Raw genomic sequence first — 25,340 nt, 5'->3', positions numbered from 1 at the left:
CATGCAATGGCGGACATTGGGCTTAGGGTGGACGGGATTTTCTACCGCCCATTCCCCAGAAACCGACATGCACCCAATCTTTCCCCCAGAAAAACCAGCAGTCAGAGTATTTTTATCTCTGTCTGTCTCGTAAATTTAGCCCCCACACCACCAATCAACACAACTCCCACCTCCTGTCCAGCCCCTAAAAATACAAGAAGCATGAGTTCACCATCTGGGTGAAGACCTTTCCAGCCCCGGACCTCACTTGTCATGATTGTTTCTAGAGCACCTCCTCTTCCTTCATTCCTCCTTCATTTCCTTTTCCTCATCCAGAGCCGTCCCAGGGAACATTCCATCTCTGGACGCTTCCATCTCTCCTTTCCGGCTCTCATATTGAAAACTCACTGGCCCCACGGAATTGAGCTTCAGCTGGGTGAAAGGCACCATCAGCGACCCTGGGGGTGTAAGGATAACTAGGAGGCAGGCTGTCCTTCCAGGAGTTTTCTCCCTGGAGACTTACTGCCAACGTGTCCCACCCAGACACCCTGACCCTAAAAGCCTCCTGGGGGTGTTTCACCACTGTCTCATTTACTCCATTTTGGTAGGTGAACGTTTCTTATCATGCAGGAGGGTTTATTAAATCAGTTCCCTCTGAGTGGCATTCTCTAGAGTTTTCCCGATGATACGAGAGAGCCCTCAGCCATCTGGACTGTGTTAGAGGTGGACAGTATCATAATAAGATCTTCTGGTACCTAAATGGGCTTCAAAATGGATCTGGGTTACATCATCATTCCCACTTGTGAGAACATCAAAGCTGGAAACACAGGCTGGAAAGTTATGAGTTTTCACCTCCCAACCAAGCAAAATTAGCACATCCTCTGCCCTCCCTTGGCGTTTTGTGTTTTCAGTGACCGTTTTTTTCTGAAATACTTCCATCATGTTCAAACATCATTCTGGATGAACTGTGAGCTAGAAGCAGAGAGGACCCTTCCCTGGTGAGATGATCCTAGGTTTTTGAATTTAAATAACTATTTTCCTTATGAAATGAATATTGACCCTTCTACTCAGATGGACCATTCTACTCCAGGACCATAAATGCTCATTGATTCTAGAAGTTGTAAATGAAGGTGTTAAATGTTACTCTCAAACACACTCCCACTCTCACACGCACGCACACACATTGCACACACACTCACATAGTGTTGCCAAGCCAGGATGGCGTTCTCTAGGAGGAGTGATGGTTTTGGAATAGTTGTTGACTTCCTTTAATGGATTTCCCAAGAAGTATAATTTTTGGATTATACTTCTTGGATTATACTTCTTGGATTTCCCAAGAAGTATAATTTTTATATGATCCTAAATGATCATTTCTTTGAAGAAAGAGAGACAGAAAAGAACCTAAAGGAAGGGTTGGTTTGGATTCTGCTGTGGGAAGTCTATGCTTCCATACAAGTTAATAAAAGTAGGAGGACCAGAGGAGAGCTGCAGAACCAAAGAAGTACAGATCCAAGATTTGGGTTACTTTCCGAAGAGAAGCCCTTCTTACTAAGGTCAGCTCTTACTCACTTTCAGATCTTGAGATTTTTTCTCCTGTTGACTATGGAGCAGGGTCAGAAGCCATTTCCATTCTGACAGCACCAAGATATTCTTTCATTAGCCACCAGAACATTTAAAATTAATAAGACTGTCACTTCCCCAGAATGTAACATTCTCACCAGCGTGCTTTGGATGCCCGAGAGAATCGGAGGGAAAGCTTCCACGAGAATGAAGCCTACCTACCCCACAGAACAGTGGTTCTTCAAGTCAGATGCCCACAGAGACAAAATCAGGGTCTTGTTAGAAATGCTGACTCGAGTGACCATCTTGGGAACCCCCCTTCCCCCAGTCTGTGTCTAAACCAGTCCTTTCACTTCGAGCTTTGCTACTCTTGAGTGAGACAACACACGCTTCCCTTCACGTGCTGGTGTGAAGTCAGTTCCTGGGGACATGAGTTTAACTGTTGTCACCTCAGCAAAAATGTGCCTGGAGAGACCACAGCAGGCGGCCAGTTGCCTCATAAAAGTTCACAAAGTAAAGGATCTGTGCTGTTTCCCTTACGCGTTAGACACCCCATCCCTGAGTGCGAGTCTGACCCCGGCGCAGGGAAGGACGATGTCCAGTGGGTGAGCTGATAGTGATCCTGAGGACAGAGGGGCCAGCGCTGCCCTTTCTCCTCCACTGCAGAGCAAAGAGACTTTTGTGCCCTGGGCAGACCCCTGGCCACTCGGAGAGTTGCTCTGGGTCACGTGGATTTAGGTATGCTGGTGTAGAACAGAGCTCCCTCTTCTTGAGAGTTCCAAAACGCATCTGTCTTTTCTTCTCTCCCTGAATGCAATGGCTTTGGCACACTTGGCTTCCCTAGGTGAGGCGAGCGCCTTGCTCGTTGGCATTTTAATAAATATTTATTTGTTGCTTGACTGAGTCATTATTCTTATCAAGTTACGGGGCCCCTGCCAACACCAAGTGCAGAGGCATATAGCAGGTTCTTAACTGCACAGTTGTGGGTCCTCCTCCCAGTCCCCCCAAATTCACTGAAGAAATCAGCCCATTTTAGAACGTTATACACGATTCGGAAAGTACAAATCGCGTGAGCATTTTCTCCCTTAACTCCATAGCAGCCCAGACTGGGAGAGCGCTGGAGGGCTTTTGAGATGGAGAAATCAGTCCCTGGAGCTTTACTGCAGAGCAGTGGGACCTCCTGCTAGTCTCACTCCTCAACCTTCCGTGGCTCCCTATTGTAGGTTAAATACACAACGTTTAGTTTGGAAAAGAAGTCTGTCCACAGTCAGAAGTCTGATATCAACCTGCTTTTTCCAGCTGGGTGTCTTACCCCTCCTCTGCCGAACCCACCCTGGACCACGGTCAGAGCAAAATCGTTTTAGGACCGCACTCACCGAGCTCTTGCTGCGTGCCACACACCATCTCCCACGTCATCCTCATAACAGCTCCCGTGAGGCGTAGGCGCTGTGAGAAGCTAAGAAACTTGACTCAGAGCCCTGTGGCTACTCGTCAGCCCCTCACTACTCACATTTGCCCTCACATTCCTTCTGCCCGGGGTCCCTGAGCCCTGCCTTGGGTGCCCTGCTCACACCGGCTCCTCTTCCAAGCCTCGCTGACGATCGCTTGCAGGAAACTTTGGCCGGCCTCTGCTCCCCGGGTGGAAATGTCCCCCGCCCCATTTGGAGCTGTTTGTACCACTCTGTTCTCTTTTTCCTTCTCCCCTGACACATCAGAAACTTCCTGAAGACACAGCTGGTTTTTGAGCTCTTTGTAACCTTGGAGTCCTGGACGGTGCCTGGCCCAAATTACGAGGTCCTCACTCAGCAGATGCTGGAGGAACGAAGGAATGGACGGACGGAGCCCAGACTGGTTTTGGGAGTGGTCAGGGGGCTGCGGGAGGCACTGACCTTGCTCTGATAAGTCTGATGTCTCGGGCAAGTTTCTTGTAGTTGGGAGTTCTTTGTCCAAACCAGGTGAGACATACGCTCTGATCTGATGAAGGGACAGCAGCCCAGGCTCTTTTTAAATATTAAGAGTGTCAGTTTGCTGGTCCCCCTGGAAGACAAGATAAGTCAGCCCCCCGTAAGCTGGGTCCCGGGAGCAAAGGTCTGTGACAGGGACACCTCCAAGTCAGTGTCCGTTCTGCCGAGGCGTGATGGAGAGCTGACTCCGTACAGCACTAAAGGACCTGTTAAAGGTATTGGTGGGATGGTGGGACGTCAGCAAACTTAGCTTCCACGGTCTGGCAAGCTGCAGGTGCAGACCGCCCATCCCCGGACATGATAAATTTCTTTCTATCTGGAGAACCTACTAGAACCAGATAGAACCTACTAGCAGGCTGTTAAATTCTCAAATGCTGGAGTCCACCTTATTGATCAGGTGCCTTTCATTAAAGGTCACCAAAGCCCCCCTGCCCAAGAGGGAGTGAAGGCCGCCCTCCTGGACCCCCCTCCACAGCCCCAGCTTTGTTGTCATCGTTGCAATACGGGCACATGACTTTATTTTTTGTGTTGCTTTCTCGGTCCCAACCATATGCTCCCTGAGCAGAATGCAGTTAGGAAAATATCACATTTGCTCGGCCCTTCCCTCCCTGATCTCCCTCCCATTTGCTAAGCATGTACGTTTCCAAGAAGGTAAAGAGAAAACATGTCCTCCAAATAATCCTCGATATCAGAGTTTCCTGTCCTGCTTTGAACTTGTCCTGCTGTGGGCAAGGGCTTCTCGCCAAGCAGGGGGGCTGGGTCGGGGGACTCGAGGTGGTCAGTGGCTCACCTCTGGCCAGAGCGGGCAGGAGCGCCTGGTTTACGTTGACCCCCAGCTGGGCTTCACCCCCTTTTCACCAGCGCCCCGTCCACCTCCCCCGGCTGTCCAGGTGGATCCCATGCTGTGAGTCCTCCCAGCAAGGTGGCGGCAAGGAGCCCGGGGCTCACTGCTGCTAAACCACGCGACGGCTGCTGTCGTCCCAAGCCTGCAATTTGAAAAGAAAGAAAGTAATGGCAATGCCTATGTCTCCCTTCTGCGTTGCAGGGGGACCCGGCTGTTCCTCCCTGTTCCCACCCTATCCCCGTCCCTCTCCTCCCAGCCTGGCCCAGGGTCCCTGCACAATGTGGGTTTCATACGCGGTCTATGGCACTGATGCGCTCCGAGGGACAAATGCACAGGGACAGAACTGGGAGTGATTGTGGCTAGTGCTTTTTTTATAGAACTCTCTTACCCTTTCTTACTGAAGAAGAATGAAAGTCTCTCAAACTTACCAAGGGTCCGGGGCCTGGGGACATATGCGCTGTCTTCCTGCTCCTACTCCCTTTATTCCGTCTGCATCGTGTGGAGTGCCGGTCCATCGGGTGCCCGTCAGGCTTCGATGCGAGTTCATTTACCCAACTTCCTAACGTTTAACCAGGCCTTGTCCAGATTTGAACCTCTCGACCCCAAAGTTCCTTCCAAGGCCCATTCTCCTCTTACTTGAAACTGGGGCTGCCGGGTTCCAGGCTGGACGAGAGTCTAGTCCCAGAGTGCGCCTATCTCAGTTTTTTAAGGAGCAGACTCCCCACCGAGCTTTGAACCCACCTTCCTGCAGACCCCGAGAAGGATGCCTTCTCTCCCACCACCAGGCAAGTGGTCTACAGGCAGAAGAAGCGTTACTGCTGAACAGAGGGGTTCTTTCTGATCTGGCTCACCTGACATCTGTCCCCAGGAAGCTCTGAGAACCCAGGCCAAGCCAGTGCCCCGAGGCTCTGTTCAAGTTTCATCCACGTGTGGTCCCACCTGGAGGAAGATTATCATTTTATGGGAGATGTACGTACTCAGGAACCTGGGAGCCAGCAGAAACAGTCTTCCTAGATGACAGCTTTCTATAGAAAAGGGTCTTCAGGAATGAATGCCAGAAAGATATACACCTAATTATGAGATGATCATGGCTCATGTCTTTGCGTTTTGGATAACCAGGTGGTTTCTTATGGCGCCGTGCCAAATTCTGTTAGCGTATCTGGAGCTGGTATTTCTAGATGGTCACTAGCCTGGGTTACTTGACTTCTCAGAGTTCCGGGTGTTAGTTACCTCGGTCAAAGGCCGGAAGCCCTAAGGTGGTGAATTCCCTGGGGGCTGGGAGGACCTCCCCCCATAACGAGGTGCAGAAGACATGACACCCAGGGTCAGGTTAGCACAATGAGGTTTTCATATTGATAATCAATAGGAGATATTGATATTCATATTGATAATCAGGTGCAAAAAAGGAAAGCAATGTTCCTTGGTCCTGTTGTTTGCAAAACCAGACAGCACCTCCCTGGTGACAGACGGGGTCTGCGTCTGTCGGACGCAGATGCGGCATTCCCCGAGTGTTTGCTATTTAACGACAGATCTACTATTTAGGTTTGCCGTCGTAACACATGAGTGAGCTTTAGCGGTGAATGGGCTCTTATTAACAGTAAGTGCCAAGCCGAGTGCATCAGAAAGAATTCTAATGTGAGGAGGGCCCATGGCTGATTTGCTCCAAAAGTCCATTATGTCTCTTGAAGGGTGTTTCAAAAGATAAAATAACCACCATTAACCACAAGCTAACCATAGCAGAGTTCCTACCCGATGTTCAGAAAAATTTCCCTTTGTCACTTACCCAGGATTTACCAAAACTCAGACGAAAGAAAGAGCGGGGGGAAATTGGACATCCCGCTTTGCGTTGGATCTGTAAGAACCAGGGGGCCCAGGGCAATTCTGCGTGATGCGAGGACACTTTCTCTCTCCAGGCTTCTCATGCGTGTGGCATAAACCAGGAAGGGTCCAGTGACCAGGTCTCTGGAACGCCGAGGTGAAAGGCGGTAGAAGGGATCGCTAAGAGATCCATGACCTTGGGCGAGGCTCCTGAGGGTTCACCGTGACGGTTGTCCTTCTAGAGACACTTTGTGCCAAGTGCGTAGCACGATTATCTGCCTAATAGTCACGTAAATCCTTCCAGGTGATGGTTATTACCCCCTATACTGGTGAGAGAACTATGTTCAAATCATACGTTCATGGTCCCACAGCTAGAAAGAGCTGGCATCTGACTTCAAAGCTCACGATCTTTCCAGGAGACTCGCACGCCCTCAACAATCGTAATTTTTAAATTTATATTATAAATGTGTAAAACACTAAAACTTTATCGTATTAATATATGATCACATAATAGAGTTACTATAAAATCCTAACCTCTAGAGTTTATTGAACACTCATTACGTAGCGGGCAGAGTTGTAAGGGGTCCTCTAGGCGTCTGCTCTTTTTCCGATCACGACAACCCCGCCAGGGGAGTGCTGTTCTTAGAACGAGTTTCCGGAGGCGGCACGTGGGAGGTTAAACCCCTTGTGCATAGCTACATGCGCATGAACTGCAGGGCCAGAGCTCAGACCCGGACAGCCTGCCTCCCAGCCTCCAGGCCGTAGGGAGGACGTGCCAACAGTGTGTGACCTTAACCTTGGAGCTGCTCGTCTTCGAGGACCCCTCAGAACCCCATATCCCACGTCACTCTGGACCCAAGAACGACGGTGTCTTAGGACAGGTTTTTAAACCCGCTCCTCCATCTGAAATCCATTCCCAGATCCGCTGCCTTGCGAGACGGGGCCGCTGCTGCACACGTTGTTTGGTCCCCGTTTCCAGCCCAGCCCCTGAAATATGCTCGTCTCCGTCCTCCCAGCCTGGCCAGCTCCCCCCGCAGCCTGCTACTTGGCGTGAGGGACCTCGCTCCCAGAGGCTGCCTGGCCAGGAGCAGCGCCTCTTGCCTCTCTGGGGAGGGATCCTTCCCGGGCTGCAGACTCCCCTCCAGGCTGCGTGCCCTGCTGACAGCTGCGCCCGCCAGGAGCTTGGGGACTTACCCTCCTCCTCCTCCTCCATCCCCTAAGCACTTCCTTAGTGAGCACGTCTCATTACTGGGCTCCATTTTCTGGTCTCACACTTAGCTTCCTTGTGCCACCACTTGTCACCTTTCCCAGCCTGGCTTTTAATAACGTAAATCCGCCCCAGCCCCGCCCCCCACCCCACCCCACCCCCAGCCCGGTGGAATCACTGCTGTCTAGCACCACATGGGCTCACCCACTGGGCCCTCTGAGAAGCCAGCCGCCCAGTGCAGGCATCTTTCTTCCGAACTGGTTCAGCCCCAGCCCAGCCCCACTGATCGGGTTAGAGCCCGGCTGGCTCTGGTGGGAGGACCAGCTCCTTCTCTGGCTCCACCCGACCCAGGACACTCAGCGGGCCGCTGGCTTTGGGCGAGTCACGGCAGTCCCCAGCACGCGGTTACCTAACCCTCCTCGGTCATATAGGAGGGATGATGCTCGGGACAATCATATTAACGTTTCCGCAGTAAAGCTGCTGCAGGGAATCCGGTGGAAACTAGAAGGGAGAAAATCCTCTATAAATACAAAACTTGCAGCATTTGTGAAGAAGTTGCAGCCGCGGTGCCGACGGCAAGTGCCAAGTGCGTGATGACGTGATTGATTTTGTTGACACAGAGTGGACCCACCCCTGGAATAGGTCCGGCAGTGGCACGGGAGGGCAGCACTCAGCCTCCTGGCGTCTGCCCTCCTTCCCCCCAAACTTGGAGCTGGACCCTATTGCTCTGGACCTCCTGCAGGGGAATAGCCCCCTGAACCTTGACCAGAGCATGGAGGCTGACTGTTGTGTTTTGATCAAAGAAATTCTGTCCTATTTGGCTTTGTCCTGTACGTGACGACTGAGCTGGGGTTAGACGAGATAGAGTTCTGTGAGCTAACTGTGCCTCGATGGACCCCAGCTCTGCCAGCTCTGTGTAAAGGCTCCCTCTGTAAACTCAGGGAGCACAGCCCCCGGGATGAGGGTCATTTGAGACTTCCGACACCACTGCTATTTGACACACGACCCCCGTGGCTTCCCAGGAAACTCCTGGAGCCTTTCAGTCACGTTGAAATCAAGATCTGCTTTCAGAAAGAGCGATTTCGGATTCTTTCTAAACATTTTACCGGAGATGTATTTAAACTGTCTCTGTTTGTAAAGCCCAGCTGAAGGTTGCCCCTTTATGGAACCTCTTTGCCTCGCTCTCGTCTGTCAGGTCACACAGGCACGTGGAGGGAATCAAAAGAGGGAAGGAAAGTCAGATGAATGGAGGTCAGTGCGTGAGTGGTGGGTTAGTGAGAGAATCAGCTGATAGAGAGGAAAGTGCTCCTTAAATAAAAGCTGGCAGAGGGGCGCCTGGGGGGCTCAGGAGGTTGGGCGACTGCCTTCGGCTCGGGTCATAGTCCCGGGGTCCCGGGATCGAGTCCCGCATCAGGCTCCAAGCAACATGGGGAGTCTGTGTCTCCCTCTGACCTTCTCCCCTCTCATGCTGTCACTCTCTCTCTCTCAAATAAATAAAATCTAATAAATGAATGAATAACAGCTAGAAGATTGCACCCTAAATCCTTTGTGGTGTGTTTTAGAAATCAGCCCTTCATCGGAATATTTTACCCCAGTTTTGTTAGAATGTCCTAAGTACGGAAGGATGCAGAATGCAGAGGACACATCGTTTCCGGCTCCCGTCCCTCCAGTCATCTCCCTCAGAATGCCTAGAGAACCTTCCGGAAGGGATTAATGTACTGTAAGAGACAACGTGAGCATATCCAGGCTCGTTTATTGAGACAGAAAAGAAAGGAATAATATAAGGGAAACACCACATCTAGATTTTAGGTGTTTAGATTAAAATTTGAACAGGGATTTCTTATCTTTGCAAAAGTTGTAAGCAGACCACATAGTCTTTAATTTGTTGGGCGGGGGAGGGGAGGAACATAATTTATTTCATCTCTCCTGTCACCATGTACATGTGTGCTCATGAAAGACTTCTTTGCTTTAATTTTTAAAATTAAGCTTAGGATGTCTGCATGGCAAAGTCGGTTGGTTAAGTGTCCTACTCTTAGTTTCGGCTCAGGTTATGATCTCAGGGTGGCGAGATGGAGCCCCACATCGGGCTCTGTGCTCAGCGCAGAGTCTGCTTAAGACTTTCTCTCTCTCTCCCTCTGCCCCTCCCCTCTGCTCTTTCTGTCTCTTTCTCTCAAATAAAACAAAACAAATCTTTAAAAATTAAGCTTAGGAGAAAGTCTTCTGATGTGATTAATCTGACATAGGAAAGTCTATTTTCTACTAGTTGATGTGAGGAATATGCATCCTTTCTTTCTTTTGAGAATAATATTTTGCATTTGTAGGCTTCCCAACTGTCCTTCAAGGGGCAGGGGGTAGCACAATAGGCCCATTTTAGGGATAAGGATACCAAGGCCCACACCTGAGGTCACACAGCCACTCTGTGGTGGGGACATCTGGACTAGAACCCAGTCTCCTGGGCCACCTGGGTTGCTCAGCCATTAAGCCTCTGCCTTCAGCTCAGGTCGTGATCCCAGGGTCCTGGGATGGAGCACTGCATCCCGCTCCCTTCTCAGCAGGAAGCCTGCTTCTCCCTCTCCCACTCCCCCTGCTTGTGTTCCCTCTCTCACTGTGTCTCTCTGTCAAATAAATTAAAAAAAAAAAATCATTAAAAAAAAAAAAAAACAGTCTCCTGGTTCCTAGTTCACTGTGTGCTTGTCACATCTGGAACTTGTAAGAAAGGAGATAGGCTATGATAGGCAGTGGACCCTTCTGTTGTCCTTCCTTTGTCCCTCAAGAGCTGAACCCCATCTGAAAATATGCAGAAACCAGGGAAGGCGTCCTGGTGCGCTCTGAGACCAGCCCGGCACTGCCCCCACATACTCCCACCTTCCACTCCCACCAGGCCGGGCCCGGACACCAACTCTGTCTTTCTCCCGAACTCTGGCTTTCCTCTTGTCAGAGCCAGAGAAGATCTTATTTCTGTGGCTTACATTCATCCCGAGGAACCCCAGCCTCCCCGCCACTGGCGCCAGCCCCACGCAGCAGGAGGGATACGGGATCCTGACAGACTCGAGGGATGCTGACGGGCTCTACGGTGTGGCTGTTCCGTCTCAGCAGTCGAGTCCTTTGTTCTAGACTCCCCCTGACGATCTCACCGGTTCATTTTTCTCATTCTTCTTCCTGTTGGTGGACTTTGGTGAACCAATGACTTTGGCCTCTGATTGGCCTTGAATCCTTCCCAGGCATGTGTTAGGAACTTAAAACTGGATATGGAAGGCTTAAAGATAACTCTGATCCTCTGGGATGAAGACAAAAATGGTGCCAAATGGTGCTTCTTCTTAGGTTGCTCTGACTTGACCTTGACTCATTTCTACTGACCTGATTCTTGAAAGTTTGTGACCGTGGACATCAGCATAAAGTGATTCAAAATATAAAAATGTAAATGAAGTGAAAGCTGTTAGTGCTTAATGCATTCTGCAGCCTCTAACCCGTTGATGAGGGAAAACAACATATTCTCACTGACACACATGCCTCGAGCGTTTGCCGTGGCCGGGACGTGGCTCGGGACAAGTCACAGTTTCCTTATGTGTCTCTTGAAGGTCTTCATCGTAGGGTCCCACAAAGGAGTTTAAGCCAACTCCTCACTGACCTCTGTGGTCTTCTCTGAGTGGTGAGAGATCTCCCCCAAGGGTCACATTTGCCCAAAACCTTCCTTTGCCCTTGTGTCTGAAGAAAGCCTCTCGCTGGACAGCTTATGGCTCGAGGGGTGGGCAATGAGGAGACCCCCAGGTGTGTGCCATGTCCTTGAACCTGGTGACCAGCAGCACGGCCGTGTCTTCTGCTCTAATGGAGCGTGGACCCAGCTCAGGCACCAGGCTCCGCCTCTCTGGACCAGTCTCTCCAAGAGCCACACTCAGTCCCTCATGCCCTCCAGGGGGAGGGGCTGCCGTGATTCATGAGCAAGACACAGAGGCCATGGCCACCCCGAGCGCCAGCTGACTGCACCGTCCACTGAGCAATCACATAAATGAGGCCAAGTGGGGTCTTGACCTCTAAGGGCTTGGGCAAGGAAGCGCCGGTCTCCTGTCATTCGAACGGGGGTGTCAAGCCCTCCCTCCCCCCGACTCAGGCTGCGCCCTGGCTTTCTGGATCTCATCCTGCCAGTTTGCCCTTTGGGACTGGAATCAGAGACCATCCATCCCCTGTGCCCTGAGAGCCGAGAGAAGGGTGGGCATGTTCCCAAGTGCAGGGACCCCCTCCACTCCCCAGAGATGCCAGGCTGAAGGAGGGCTGAAGCCGGCACTGCAGGGAACCTGTCGGCGTCGGCCCCCGGAGGGAGAACTCCTGGCAAGAAGTCCGGGGGATAGACTTGCTCCCAAGTGGTATCTGCGAAGCACTTTACTTACAGAGGATTAAGCAGGAAGCAGAGTGCTGGATGGAAGGGATAATGACACCAAGGAAGTCAAGCAGAAAAACCCCATTTCCTTCCTTTCAGGGGAAAATAAATATCCATTTATTGAAATGAATTGTGAAGGAAAGAATGAGGGTAGCATTTCCCTGCCCCCCCCCCCCCGCCCCAAGTTCAGGCGTGTGGAAACGGCCAGCAACCGTGATCTTCAGCCCGTCCCCAGAAATGCAAGTGCAGGCTTGGAACCTCTTTAGGGCACAGGAACATTCCCTTGGGCAAAAGACTTCCTAATTCAGCCCCCTCTCTCCTGCTTCTCCTCGAGGACCCTGGCCTGGCTTAGCTCGTATCTTACATTCAGCACCGCTTAGTTACCCAGAAATCGCATGTGAAATTGTGACACAGAAAAGCAGTGGGTCATGTGACTTCCATCAGTTCTGCCTGGCGTGGCCTCATCCTTGACTCGTACCACTCAGAGGCCGGGTGAGGGGACTTGCTTACAGAACGCCCGGAGGCTCCCAGACACCCCCCGAAAGTCACGATCCGAGTACGTGCCCTCAGCACACGGACGTCACTGCAGCGGGGCCGTAGGAATGAGTGGAGCTGAAATAAGAACGGGGACATTCATGGTGAATAAGAAAATTGCCCGAGTGGGAAGGTAGACGGGGAGCTTTATGGTCGTATATGCAGTGACTGTTTCATGATCAGAACCTGGGAGGTTTCATTCTCCCCACAGTCCCACGAGAGAAGCCTCATTGTCCCTATTATGCAGGTGGGAACACTGAGGCTCTGAGAGGCTGGACCACGTAGGGGAGGCAGCGGTAGCCGTGATGGAAAAAGTTATGGGCTTTGGCGTCAGACAGAGATGGGATCAGAGCGCAGCGTGACCACCTACATTTTCAGGGATGGGCAGCAAGTTCAAAACACCCATTCCCTCATCTGTAAGATCTGGACAGTGTGCCGAGGCGCTGGATTCTTAGGAGGACAACATAACGCTCTGTAGCTGAGAGCACAGCCCAGCACACGGAAGACCCCCCAGAAATGCAGGAGTCATCACAGACCTCCCGGTGGGAGAACCGGCATTTGAATCCCGAGAGGGCGACCTCATCCCAGCCATGGGCTCCTTCCACCACGACACGGGGTCCCTAGATCCAGGAGAAAAAGACAGGAAAAAAGACAAGCAGAAAGACGCCTTCATCCATGTCGCACAGTGCAGATTATCCCGACATTTCTACACAAACCCAAATATTTCATTTAAAAAAAATCACAACTCTTCTCCCCAAAACCGCACGACTGACCATGCGTCAGACCTGACAGGTGATCCGATGAGGAAGGCGAGACGGAGAGAGAGGAGCTTAGAAAAAACCCTATACATTGCTACAGGGTTCGCCACGTGGTATTACGAAAACCACCTGTCTCGTCTGTCTGTCTGTGTGCCGCTCTATGTATCACCAGGCTTCGAGTCCCCAGTGCCTACCTAGTCCCCGGCACACAGCAGGTGCTCGACCCTTTTGGACTGATCTAGCGACACAGTGACAAAGGCTGGGAAGGGAGCACACGCTGTCCAGTTCCCCCAGGCCTTGCGCCTGCAGAGCCGTGTGTGTGTGTGTGTGTGTGTGTGTGTGTTTGTGTATGTCTTCAGCCTGACTTCTGCACACCGTGGGGCTCGCGGGCAGGCCGTGTAGGTCTGTGCGTCCTCCACGTGGCTGCAGGGGCGCAGCGGGCGGTGGTGGTCGTGTCTGGTCTGTCTTCAATGACTCGGGAGGCGGCTTAACGGCGCTGCCCCCGTTTCCTGCCGACATGCGCTTTCGTTCCCTGAGATGACAACTTCTGTGCACTCACTTAATGGGGTCCCAAATAACACGCTTCAAACAAATCTTTTATCACCGTTGCTCCTTGGACACATTTCAAATGCTGGCTGTTAGCAACAGGCCGTTTCTCCGGCCTTTAATGGTGACGATAATCGCTGTGGGTTTTTGTCTCGGAGAGTCCGGACAGGCCAGGAGTAAATTACGGGGCTAACTTTTATGTCCGTGGGTTATTGATCTGCGAGTTCTTTTCAAGGGGAACTCCACCAGCCCCGAGACCTCAGCTGTCTGGAACCCTTTGCATCTCTGTATGTGGGTCACCAGCGTTTGGTTTTCACTTTATATTAATAATGAGACAACATGATGTGCCATTTCTGTAATAAAGCAATGGACGTATCAAAATGCTCCACCTGGTAGCTAAAAATAAGTTAGTTTTCCCTTGACCCTCATCATCATTTACCAGAAGGTTCCCTGCCATCGCGCACACTGACCCTTCCAGAAGCATCCAGTCATCTCACTCCAGGTCCTTTCCTGCCATTGTTTCTCGGCAGGTGAAAGTCATGCTCCGCATCGGCCCCACCCTGGCTCGCGATTCCTCGGAATCCAGCTCCTTCTTAAAGGTGGACCCACGGAAGAAGCAGATCACCCTGTACGACCCCCTGACGTGTGGAGGTCAGAACGTCTTCCAAAAGAGAAGCAACCAGGTTCCGCCTAAGATGTTCGCCTTTGATGCTGTTTTTCCACAAGATGCTTCTCAGGTGGGTGTCCCCGTTCCCGTCCCCTCGGGCTCAGGCCGCACTGATGGGTTTCGAGAAGCTTTGACTGTCGTGAGAGCCTGTGAGCCGGGAGGGTGTCTCCCAGGGCGCTCTGTGCGTCCTTCCATCCCGACAACTTCTGGAAACCACTCAGAGCTCCCCCGAGTAGCTCAGTCCTTTTGAATTACTGGTGTCCGACGTTGGGCAGGATCACTGGGCTGGGATCTTAATAAAACATATCCTAGGAGAGAAGGAAGAGGGAGCCAGTCAGCCGATGGCTTACAGGAGCAGGAGATAGAAGGCGGAACTGGGGGTTCTAGGAATGCCTGCATCGAGGCTGTGGAGTCTGTGGTCCATGAGGACACCGGTCCTACCTGGGCTTCTAGGGACAGTTGTCCAGGAGCTGGGCTGGAGTTAGGCAGGGTTCTAGGGCAAGTGAGAGGCCGAGAAGCTAAGGCTGACATGTCTGTGGCTCAGATCAGTGGAGTGTAGTAGAAGGGAAGGAGAGAGGCTGGGAGAGCTCCTGGGTTAGCCAGTGCTGCATTACAAACCCCGCTAAAATTCTAAAATTCAGTGGCTTAGAACAGTAAGCACTTATTACTCCCCATGAATCTGCGGGCCGGCAGAGCATTCTTCTGTTTCTAGCTCAGTTCACGTATGTATTGCAGTCTTGGCTGGACGCCCTTACCTGTTTGGGGACTGTCTGGGGCTTGCTGTCACACCGATGGCATGATCCAAGTATACAAGCCTCTCGAGACGTGGGCTCCATCTTGCGAGCCCTCCGTTTCTGCTGCATTCTGTTGGCTCAGGGCTGAGGGGTGGGAGGAGACCCCACCTCTGAATCGAAGGGGCTGCACGTTGACATTCAAGGGGCAGACACACACACACAGGTGGAGAATGACAGCCACACCACGGTGATGATAACTTGGAGGCTTCTCGGGGGCCAGGGTGCCAAGATTCCTGGACCAGAGCTCCTGGAGCCCATCCCAGGAAGAACAGATGTCTACTGGAAGATTCAGTTGCACCATCTGGTGCGATTCATCTGCAAGGAGCCGGCACAATGGAAGCTTCTAGTAGACCCATAACCCAAGTTAGAGGTATACGGTGACCTACTTTGCCTGCACGTTGGGCTTCAACAGCTGCATCTTCTGGACAAATTTCCAGCACTTTCCAAGATTTATATAAAGCGGGGTGCATCGGGATCACTGATGCCTATAGTAGAACCGGAAGACAGGGCTGGTAGCTCCTGTGAATTTCCTCTGTGCTGTGTCTGAGCGTGGGCCTCTGGGACGCTCGCTCAGGCCCCGATGTTATCCCGCAGACACGCAGCACACGGCATCGGCTCTGTTCATTCACGAGCTGAACTGGTGGCTCCCCAAAGAGTTTCACCATGAGAAGACAAAACACTTTACAAGCCAGTCCGAGGGTCCCTCGCTTTATTACGTTTCATAAAATGTGTTCTACCACCCCACGGGCTCGCTCCTCTGACCCTGACGTTGTGTCCAATAGTGGTCCACAAATCATTTCATGATCACGGTTTAAAAACTTCTCTAAAGCAATTCTCCCTAAGCTGGAAGCGTCCCAAGGCAAACCGTAAATTCAGTGTGGACTATTAATTTAGGTTTATTCCAGAAAAAAGGAGCCATTTTTATTACTCGTGTTTGCTGACATTTCACATGGGGTTGGCAGAGCTCAGAGGCTCGACGCTTACAGTCACATTGGCTTCGGAATGCTTTAGTTTTGCTGAAATGGCCACTATTAGAATACATTGCATTTCTCTACGAACGGTGCATTTTCCGGGAAGTTTCATACATGTTCATCCACTTGACTCTTCTCGAAGTCTGTGGCATGAAAGAGGGAAGCGTTGCTATATCCCCTTCTATTCTCTGTCGTGCTCGACGTGCCCGCCATCCTACCCAACGGGTTTTAGGCGGTGTGGCCTAGGGAGGGTCACTCGACCTCTCTGGGCCTCCGTGTCCTCACCTGGGCTATTGGGATTCACGAGTTGAGACACGAGAGACGCCTGGTGGAAGAGAGCCAGAGCACAGCGAGGGCTCCTAGCACGTGAGCTCATGCTGTCAGGTCATCACTGACGCAGGGAGGGTCATGCTGCTGGTCACAGTCAGACTCCGGGCCCCAGCAGTGAGCTCTGTTTGAGCCCCCGACGAGGGACAGCAAGGAGCTGGACAGAGCAGTAGGCTTCTGCTCTCAGGTTCTCCCTGTGGCTTATGGGGTAGCAGCCGCCAGGGAGGCCCAGGCCGCTAGGAGGTTGGCTTTCTTCAGTCTGTCAGGACATCAGCTCTCAGCAATGACCAGAATGGCCCTTGCTCCTCGTTGCCCCTGTGAGCCCCCTTAGGTCACCTGCTGCTCACTCCGGGGCAGACCGCTGAGGCTCTGGCTTTGGGAAGGTGTCATAGGCCGTTTGGACGGTCATAACACACAGCACAGATTTGGGGCCTTATCAACTAGGCAAATTTATTTCTCACAGTTCTGGAGGCCGGGAAGTCCCAGGTCAAAGTACTGGCAGATCCAGGCTCCAGCAAGAGCCCCTTTCTCATTCACAGCTGTCCTCCCGCTGTGTCCTCACATGGCCTCAAGGAGCCCTCTGGGGCCCCACTCTCCTCAGGGCACTAATCCTGTTCAGGAGGGTGAGCCCTGTGACCCAGTAACCTCCCCAAAGTCTTCACCTCCAAATGCCACCACGTTGGATGTGGGGTTTCATTGTAGGAATTGGGAAAGGGGCGGGGCACAAACATTTGGAAGCAGGAAGGCGGGGTGGGGGGACTTACCCCTGTGGATGCGCAGAGGCTTCCTGTGGACCCGGCCCTGCCCGGGCGTCTGTGCTGGGGAAGGCCACCTGCTTCTCAAGGCCCGAGAAGGTGGAGTTCATCCAGCCATCACTGCGGAGTCACCCGTGACAAATTCCATCAAGATTCTCCAGCATCCATCTCGGGGCTTCCAGCTGCCTCTTGCTGCAGGGGTCCTGGGGGTGTGACAGATCCTGTGGTCCCCACAGCAGCCTCGTCCTGCCACCCCCTCGGCCCCAGAGGAGCCCCCAGGGGAGCTGCAGAGGAGACCACCAGAACACTGGAGAACGGGTGGGAGTGTGGGTTTTCTCTTTGGGTTTGGGAGAGAGAATCGATTTCCAAATACTCAGGCCCGTTGCACCCCTGCAGCCCCGTTCCTGGCAAGGCCGGGGCTCTTGGATTCCAACCCCCCGGGGTGTGGGGGTGCGGCACATGGCTCTGACACCTCCAAGGGATTCCTGAGCTCGGATTGTGGTGGGGACAGCACACCATCCGTGATTTTGTCCTCCTGCCGCCCAGAGAAAGTTCTCGGATCTCCAGGTGCAGCCGCGGAATTCACAGAATCCCCCTGGTTTGCAGAGCTCTGTATTACTGGGTTTTAGTGGGGAAATACAAAAAGTCATCAGGAGTCCGGCCGCGCTCTCAGGATTTAGATAGTCGTGTGGGGGCTGAGCCACACGGCCGGCCGAAGAACCCCCACCGTGACAGCCTGACAAGTGGCCTTTGATAATGTACACGGAATCCGCACAGAGAGAAAGAAAAGGCTGGTTTTTAAAAGAGGGGGACGTGGATCAAGAAAGAGGAAGGAGGTTGGAGAGAAAGTAGATGTAGATCACAGGCCTCCAGCTTCTATTAGAAATACCATGTTTCAAGGTCATGTTCCTGAAATGGTCCATCATCTTTTTCCCCACTAATAAGCTTGGTCCATTTCATATGCTCTGTGTGTGTGTGTGTGTGTGTGCACACGTGTGTGTGTGAGTGAAGGATCCAGGTAACAGAGGGCCAGTGCGAAGTTTAAAGGCCTTGTCCAGGAGGCCCAGAGGGTAGATCAGTCAAGGGCCTGAGGTCCACGAAAGCACCTGTGTCCCGGGGCAGCCTGTTCCTGCCTGCGCTGCAGAGACAGCAGCTGAAATGCCCCATGAATTAGCAGAAGAATGGTTCATAGGTCACGTGTGTAAGGCTCAGGTTTATAAGAGGCTGAGGTCCCAGAGGGTTTTGAGCACTCCCGAACGGCATTACGGCCTGACCCACCTATAAGGCTGTGACCCCGAGACCTGAGTCCCAGGGAAGGGGGCTCTGGTTCCCATCGCTAATGGCCCACTTACCACACGTGTCTCTTCTCGTTTCTGCCAGGCTGAAGTGTGTGCTGGAACCGTGGCAGAGGTGATCCAGTCTGTGGTCAACGGGGCGGACGGCTGCGTGTTCTGTTTTGGCCACGCCAAGCTGGGTCAGTGAGCGATGTCCTTGTTCCTGCCGTGTGTATCCCCAGGCACGCAGTCTGGTCTTCTGTCCCCGCCCCAGAGCCTGCGGATGAACGGGGAGGTTGTCTTCTTTAGGTGCCCAACTGTAGAATCCCCACTCACTATTTCTACTTTTGAAATGTAGTGTTCATCTTAAGTGGAGACCCAGGCTTCTAGAAACGGGGTGGCAGGGTCCCTCCCACTTGGTCCAGGTCAGGGGCATGCCCAGAAAGCCACCAGGAGGGGAGATGCACGCCAAGCCGCGGCTCTGGGGTTCACAGTGGTGGACGGAGCCTAGGACAAGGCACAGGAGCAGCCCCCAGGCCAAGCCCAGAACCGTGTCAGGACCCGTCTGGGGACGGCATTGGACAGCCAGCCTCAGTCCCCAGCCTCCAGGCTGAGCCAGGCAAGAAAGGACAGGGTCTGGATGCTTGGACCCCCTTCAGGTGCCGAGACCGAAAGCTCATTTCAGCTACCTTCGGTCTTCTCGATAAGGGATCAAAGCAGCAATCCAGATTTTAATAGAATTTGCTCCTGCGATAAAAATATACACCGCATTTAACTTGAGGAAGGATATAAACTGCGAGGCTGTGGGTTTCATCTGGGCGGTGATAAAAAGAACCATTACGGCGATGAACGATCTCGGCCTTCCCTCCGCGTGTAACACGGGCGGCAGCCGGATAGCGCTTGGTGTCTGCGATTGTCCTCGAGCCGCGTCCAGGCTTAGATCCTGTCCTCCGGTCTGGCCGCTCACATTCTTTATCCCTAGTACTAGGACATGCCCTTGTGGTTGCGGTCCTCAACCCTTAGTATTTCCCTCCTTTTCCTTTCCTTCCTTCCTTCCCCCAACTTCTCGGCAGTGGGGGGCGGGGAGGGGGCGCACTTCATAGAATGCCCCCCTCCCCCTCCCCATGCTCACACTGTGTTCCTTCCTGCCTCGCTCCCCCCAGGGAAATCCTACACCATGATCGGCAAGGACGATTCCATGCAGAACCTCGGCATCATCCCCTGTGCCATCTCTTGGCTCTTCAAGCTCATCAATGAGCGCAAGGAGAAGACGGGGGCCCGGTTCTCGGTGCGGATCTCAGCCGTGGAGGTGTGGGGCAAGGAAGAGAACCTGCGGGACCTGCTGGCCGAGGTGGCCACGGGCAGCCTGCAGGACGGCCAGTCCCCGGGCGTGTACCTGTGCGAGGACCCCATCTGCGGCACGCAGGTGAGCAGCTCCCGGCCGGGGTGCGGGCCCGTGACCCCCCGCGGCTGCCTCCTCAGGCGGGGCCGGCGCACGAGCGTTTACTTTAAGGTGGCTGGGAGCTGTGTGGCCACAGCTGCTGAGCCATCCGCTCACCCAACCTAAATATTTGTACCTTGAACCCGACTGACAGTGAAGAGCCACGATCCTTGTAGCCATTGTGGGGGTCGGGGGTGGAATTCACTTTCCTTACGCCCCTTTCGACAAAAAGGGAAGTCCAGTGTTTCTTTTGCTTAAACAACAAGCCGAAATATTTACTGCTCTGCACAAAGGGCTCCAGCCATTAAGGGGGCTGTTTATGGCTCTATAAACCATGTTTCTGGCCCCGGTTTTGCCGCCGGCTTAGTAGCGCTATAGGAAAAACTAAGAACCACTTTCTAATTAGCACCACGATATAATTGCTCGGTCTGTGGAAGCCCGGAGAAGTTCCCGTCCGCCTGTGCAGGGTGTGACACAGGACGGCCGTGTGGGCCTGTCCCTCGCTGGCTGACTGCAGGGGGAGGAAGGACTCCGAGCTCCCTGCTTGCCGTCCAGAAGAATCAGCTCTTTCCGTCTCCAGCAGGCTTTATTTCCTAGATTTTTTTTATTTTTTTCAGATTAAGTTCATTTTGATGAGCCCCTGCCTCATCGCAGGTGGGATCTCTTGGCGTAGGTGAGGATACTCACACTTGGCCTTGTTCTACCCCTGCTCCGAGCACCTCAGATCCTTCCGTTTCGGTTAGGAATCTCCCCCGACCTCCAGTTGCAAAACTCATCTTGATTTGCACGGCCCCACGTGACCTGCCCCTGCCTACCTTTCCAGCATCCCCTCTTGCCACTTCTCATAAATTACATGCAGGTGCCTAAAAAAAGCCCCTCAGACTTCAGTGTGCGTATGGGTCACTGGGGATCTCGTGACCCTGCAGGTTCTGGCTCTGTAGGACTGGGATAGATCCCCCAAAATATGTCTCACAAGTTCCCATGTGACTCTGATACTGCTGGTCCAGGGACCGCACTTTGAGAAGCTCAGTCCAATGGCATCTGCCTTCTGTTCCCTTTCCAAGAATTACCTAGATGTTCAGATACGCTATAGCCTCCATTCACTTTTTTTTAATTAAAATGTTGTTAGTTAACATAGAGTGCAATATTGGTTTCTGGAGTAGAATTCAGTGATTCATCACTCACAACTCCATTCACTTTTATAAAAACTCTGCCTGGGAAGTCCCACATCGGCCAAGGATCTGGTTCTCTGAAGGCTAAGGCTATTTTAACTCCTCTTACTGAAAAATCAAAAAAATCTTTAGCTTATTTTTCTGCCATAGTAAGTACAGGAGAGTGAACACAACAGTCTCTCTTCGAAGTCTGAGGATTTTGAAGGTGCCGGGCTCCCAGACCAGCTCTCACCGTTCAGAATAATAGCGCAGTCAGAGTCAGAAATAGAAAATTCTAAGAATGTGTACTGACCCTGAGACATACACGGCAGACTCTTTGTTTGAATACAGCCGATGTTTCCTTTTCTCCCCCCGAGAAGTAGTGTTGCTCCAATTTTTTTTTAAGATTTTATTTATTTATTTGACAGAGATCTCAAGTAGGCAGAGAGGCAGGCAGAGAGAGAGGAAGAAGCAGGCTCCCTGCTGAGCATAGAGCCCAATGTGGGGCTTGATCCAAGGACCCTGAGATCATGACCTGAGCTAAAGGCAGATGCTTTAACCCATTTAGACACACGGCTCACAATGGTTTCTTAATTGATTAAATATGCCATGATCGTGAATTTAGAAACTAAAGATAAAAATAGGTATTCCTTAAACAATCAACATGAGACATTCAAGTATGTTGGGTATTTCACATATTGCTTAAAACTATGCTCGTACATGTAAGTCTAAAAGTGGGTTAAAGTCACTGGAGAAATGGGGAGTGGAGCTCAAGCTAACCAGGTTGGCTTTTCCTTCTTGGGGGAGCCAGTGCTGTCTGGCCTGAGCTCCCATCGTGCCACCTGCCTGTCTGCGAACATTCTAGTCTTTGAGAGCAGGATGCGGTTGTGTCCTCTGGGTTTTCTTAGGTAGGTGGATAGCCCAGGGCGTGGGTTTGCTGGGCTCTGCAGAGGTCAGGCTGGGCCCCCTGTTCTCCCGGTCACTCGGATACAATCTCACACTCTTCACACCTGCTAAGACTCGCTGTGAAACCGTGCAATGGCTGAAACTAGCTTTCATCCGCTACGCATGCTCAGTATTACCTTTCGGCAAAGGGTTTGTGAAGCAGACAGCTGCGCGTGGGTCCAGGCCCTTGTTCTAGAAGGATCTCTGGCCTCCGAGAGGCATGCAGCTTCTCTGCACAACGGAGGACCAGAGACCTCAGCTCTTGGCTTGTGTCTTCCAGCTGCAGAACCAGAGCGAGCTGCGGGCGCCCACGGCCGAGAAGGCGGCCTTCTTCCTGGACGCTGCCATCGCCTCGCGCCGGGGCAGCCAGCAGGACTGTGACGAGGACGACCACCGCAACTCACACATGCTATTCACCCTGCACATCTACCAGTACCGCATGGAGAAGAGCGGGAAAGGGGGAAGTAAGTGCACGCACGGCCAGGCCCAGCCCATCATCTGGGCCAGCCATCCCCCCCCCCGCAATGCCCGATGTGGGGCTTGAACTCACGACACCGAGATTGAGCCCCTCTCCCCCTCAGTCCATCGAACAAGCCAGCCAAGCGCCCCTGACCCTTTTTTAGCGGGGTACCATGGCACCAGTACAGAGTCTGCTGGTTGGGAGTTCCAGACGATGAGAGAGCCTGGGCTGTGGTTTCCTTTGAACTGTCCAGGAGAAAAGGGTTTTCCTTGGCGAGGATAATTGACAAATGCAGTTACCAGGGGATGGTGAGCAAGGACAAACTTTAAACGGAAAAAACAGCAGGTGACTTGTATCTTTTTTGCACACACTTTACAGGTGATCTCCAGGAAGGTCCAATATTTACACCCCAGGCACCCTGGTGATGGGTTACTCGTCAGGAGCTTGAGTCCACTCTGTGGACCCAGGAGAAACAAAAGCATTTTTTTTCTAAATTGCCTATAAATCAGACTTTGGGATAACTAACCAGGTTCTGGTTTCCTTTGTGCCTCGGTGACATTTCTCTGTAAGGCCGGGGCACAGACCTGCTCCATGATGAGCAGCACCCCCGGGACCCCAGTGTGCTGGGTACACAGGCCCCTTTGGGCTACAAAGCCAGCACTGACCTCGGTGCGGCGCCCGACCCATTGCCTGCCAAGTCGTGTAGGCTTGACACTCTAAGGAGCGTCTCGGGTGGGATTCTGAACCATGGGCCGCGTGGTCCGTTGACCTGGCTGGGCTTTCTCCCCTGTGAGCCCCAGGCCTGGACTGCTGGGTGACAGTTCCCTACTCTCTCATTGTCTACTTCTAAGAACTTTCAAAACACAGTCAGTAAGCCCCCAGTATTCCCTGAAAATGATTGCCTCGGGGCACTGGGTGCCAGGAAAACGGACATTAGCCCCAAGCTAGGAGACTTACCCAGGGGCCTGGAAATCGTGAAGCTAATTGACTAACACAGAGGCAATCAACAAACCTAATTCTCGGTGGGGCTCTGAGTTAGGTGTCCAACCGGGATCAGGAGCCGGACTTCCCAGTTCTCTGCCTGTTGGTGGAAGACCTGGAAGCCAGTATCCTGGGAATAGCTCTCCGGCCTTCTCTGGCCCCCAGGGGAAGCTCTGCCCTTCCCCAGTCTCAATGCCTCTGCTGGCCCAGTTGTCTGCCATTAACTGTTATTTTCATTCAGTTTTCATGAAATCCAGTTCACATTCAGAAAAACCTCCCCTGCTGGTGTGTTGTTAGATGCGTTTTGGCAAATCTGTATAGCTGGGTATCCCCCACCACCATCCAGATAGAGAACAAAGCTGTCCGCATTGAAAGCTCCCCTCCCCCACCTCGAGCCCCTGACCACCACTGATCTGATTTTTGTCCTTTTAGTTTTGCCTTTATCCAGAACCTCATCTAGATGGAATCCCATATTCCCCGTGTGACCTTTTGTGTCTGGCTTCTTGCATCTGGCTTGAGGCATCGGAGACTTACCCACATGGTTGTGTGTACTGGTTGTTTGCTTATTTTTCTCGACGGAGCCTGGAGACTTGCCCCTACCCCTCCTCCCACCCCCAGGCCTGAGATCTCACCATATGCCCCGGGCTTGGGGGCTGCCCAGGAGTCTAGAGATACTGGCCTCACTGGTGGGGCACTGGGTACCCCGGGTGGCCAGCCAGCAGCAGCCTGGACCTCTCTTAAACCAGCCAAGGTCATGGAGGTCTGACTGCGGGGTGAGCAAGAGAGTTTGAATGGGAAACTTCCAGAGGAAATTGACTCCCAGTGATGGGCTCACACCCGAGTACCGCATTTCCGTTTAGAAAAACTTTCTCAAAGAAGCAAACAAGGGATTAGGACAGGGATGAGAAGATCCAGACTTTTAAAATTTGACACAGAATCCCCCCTCCCCAACAGTCTGGGGGCTGGCTTTCAATTCTGCACGCACTGTTTTTTTGGATTGTGTCTTAGCGTCATGAATGGGGGAGTCTAAGAAATGTTTTATTCTTTGAAGCTTGCTTTTTTATTTTATTTAAGCTTTATTTCTTTTAAGCTGTTCTCTTCTTTTAAGTCAATATTAATAATCAGAGCCTGCCGTGGGCGCTTGTACTTTCAGCAGAGGGTGACTTGCAAAAGGTACGAATTTTCAGCCAAATTGCTTCCAAATGGCGCTGAGCGGGAGATCTCAGCGGACAGTGTAATCTCGTTCTCCTTCTAGGTTTCAAACTGTGCTGAAAACAACTATATTCAGTTTTTCTTCTTTTTTTTTTTTTCATGGTTCTGCTCTTGATTTGGAAACTGAAAGTAGGGAGGAATCTTGAAAATAAACAGTTAATGAAATGACTTTGACTGTAAGAAGTAGAAATTGAGCCTCACAGAGGTGTGGGCTGGGCCCTGTCCAAGTCACTCCACAGCACGTCTGGGCACTTATGGAATATTTAAGATCCCATTCGCCTCCTTGCTGTTTATATATCGTGAAGGCAAATTGCTTTTAAATAATAAATTCAGGGTAAAGGAAAAGGCAAGTACCATTAATGGCTCCCCAAAACCCTTTTTGTTACTTTCTAATGTATCTGTAGATGAGAAGTCGGGGAGGGGGAAGGGGAGGGAGACCAGGGGACATCACCTGCCTGCCACAGCTCCCGCTTCCCAGGAGGAGAGGAGTCTAGGCTCCGATGTGCACAGCCGGCCCCCCGCCCAGGGCTCACTTGACTTCATTGAATTTATATCTGCTTAAGATATAATAAGGAGATTCAGAGTGTTGTTTAAAATGGAAATTTTTGTTTACTTATACATAAGTAATAATCCCTGTGGACCTGGCAGGCAGAACTCAATTAAAGGAAAGTTTATTAATTAGTTACCCTGCAGGGAAGCAGAGAGCGGAGTCTGCTGTTGTGAACAACGGGCCGTTGGTGGCCTTAGATGGTGGGTTTCAGACAGTTCTCTCGGGAA

The 25,340-nt window shown here is 52.1% G+C and overlaps 1 protein-coding gene across 1 annotated transcript in view; it reads left to right on the top strand.

The window, feature by feature from the left end:
- The window catches only part of KIF26B (kinesin family member 26B), a 414,161-nt gene that overhangs the window by 326,059 nt on the left and 62,762 nt on the right, over positions 1–25,340 (top strand). The window contains exons 6-9 of the mRNA XM_032862876.1: positions 14,116–14,322; positions 18,480–18,573; positions 19,537–19,799; positions 22,191–22,374. Coding sequence (XP_032718767.1) covers positions 14,116–14,322; positions 18,480–18,573; positions 19,537–19,799; positions 22,191–22,374 — 748 coding nt within the window. The remainder of the gene's footprint in view (positions 1–14,115; positions 14,323–18,479; positions 18,574–19,536; positions 19,800–22,190; positions 22,375–25,340) is intronic.

Source organism: Lontra canadensis, unplaced genomic scaffold (assembly GCF_010015895.1).
Source record: "Lontra canadensis isolate GAN:19392208 unplaced genomic scaffold, GSC_riverotter_1.0 scaffold24, whole genome shotgun sequence".
NCBI classification, from domain to species: domain Eukaryota; kingdom Metazoa; phylum Chordata; class Mammalia; order Carnivora; family Mustelidae; genus Lontra; species Lontra canadensis.
This window is presented reverse-complemented; position numbering and strand designations above follow the sequence as displayed.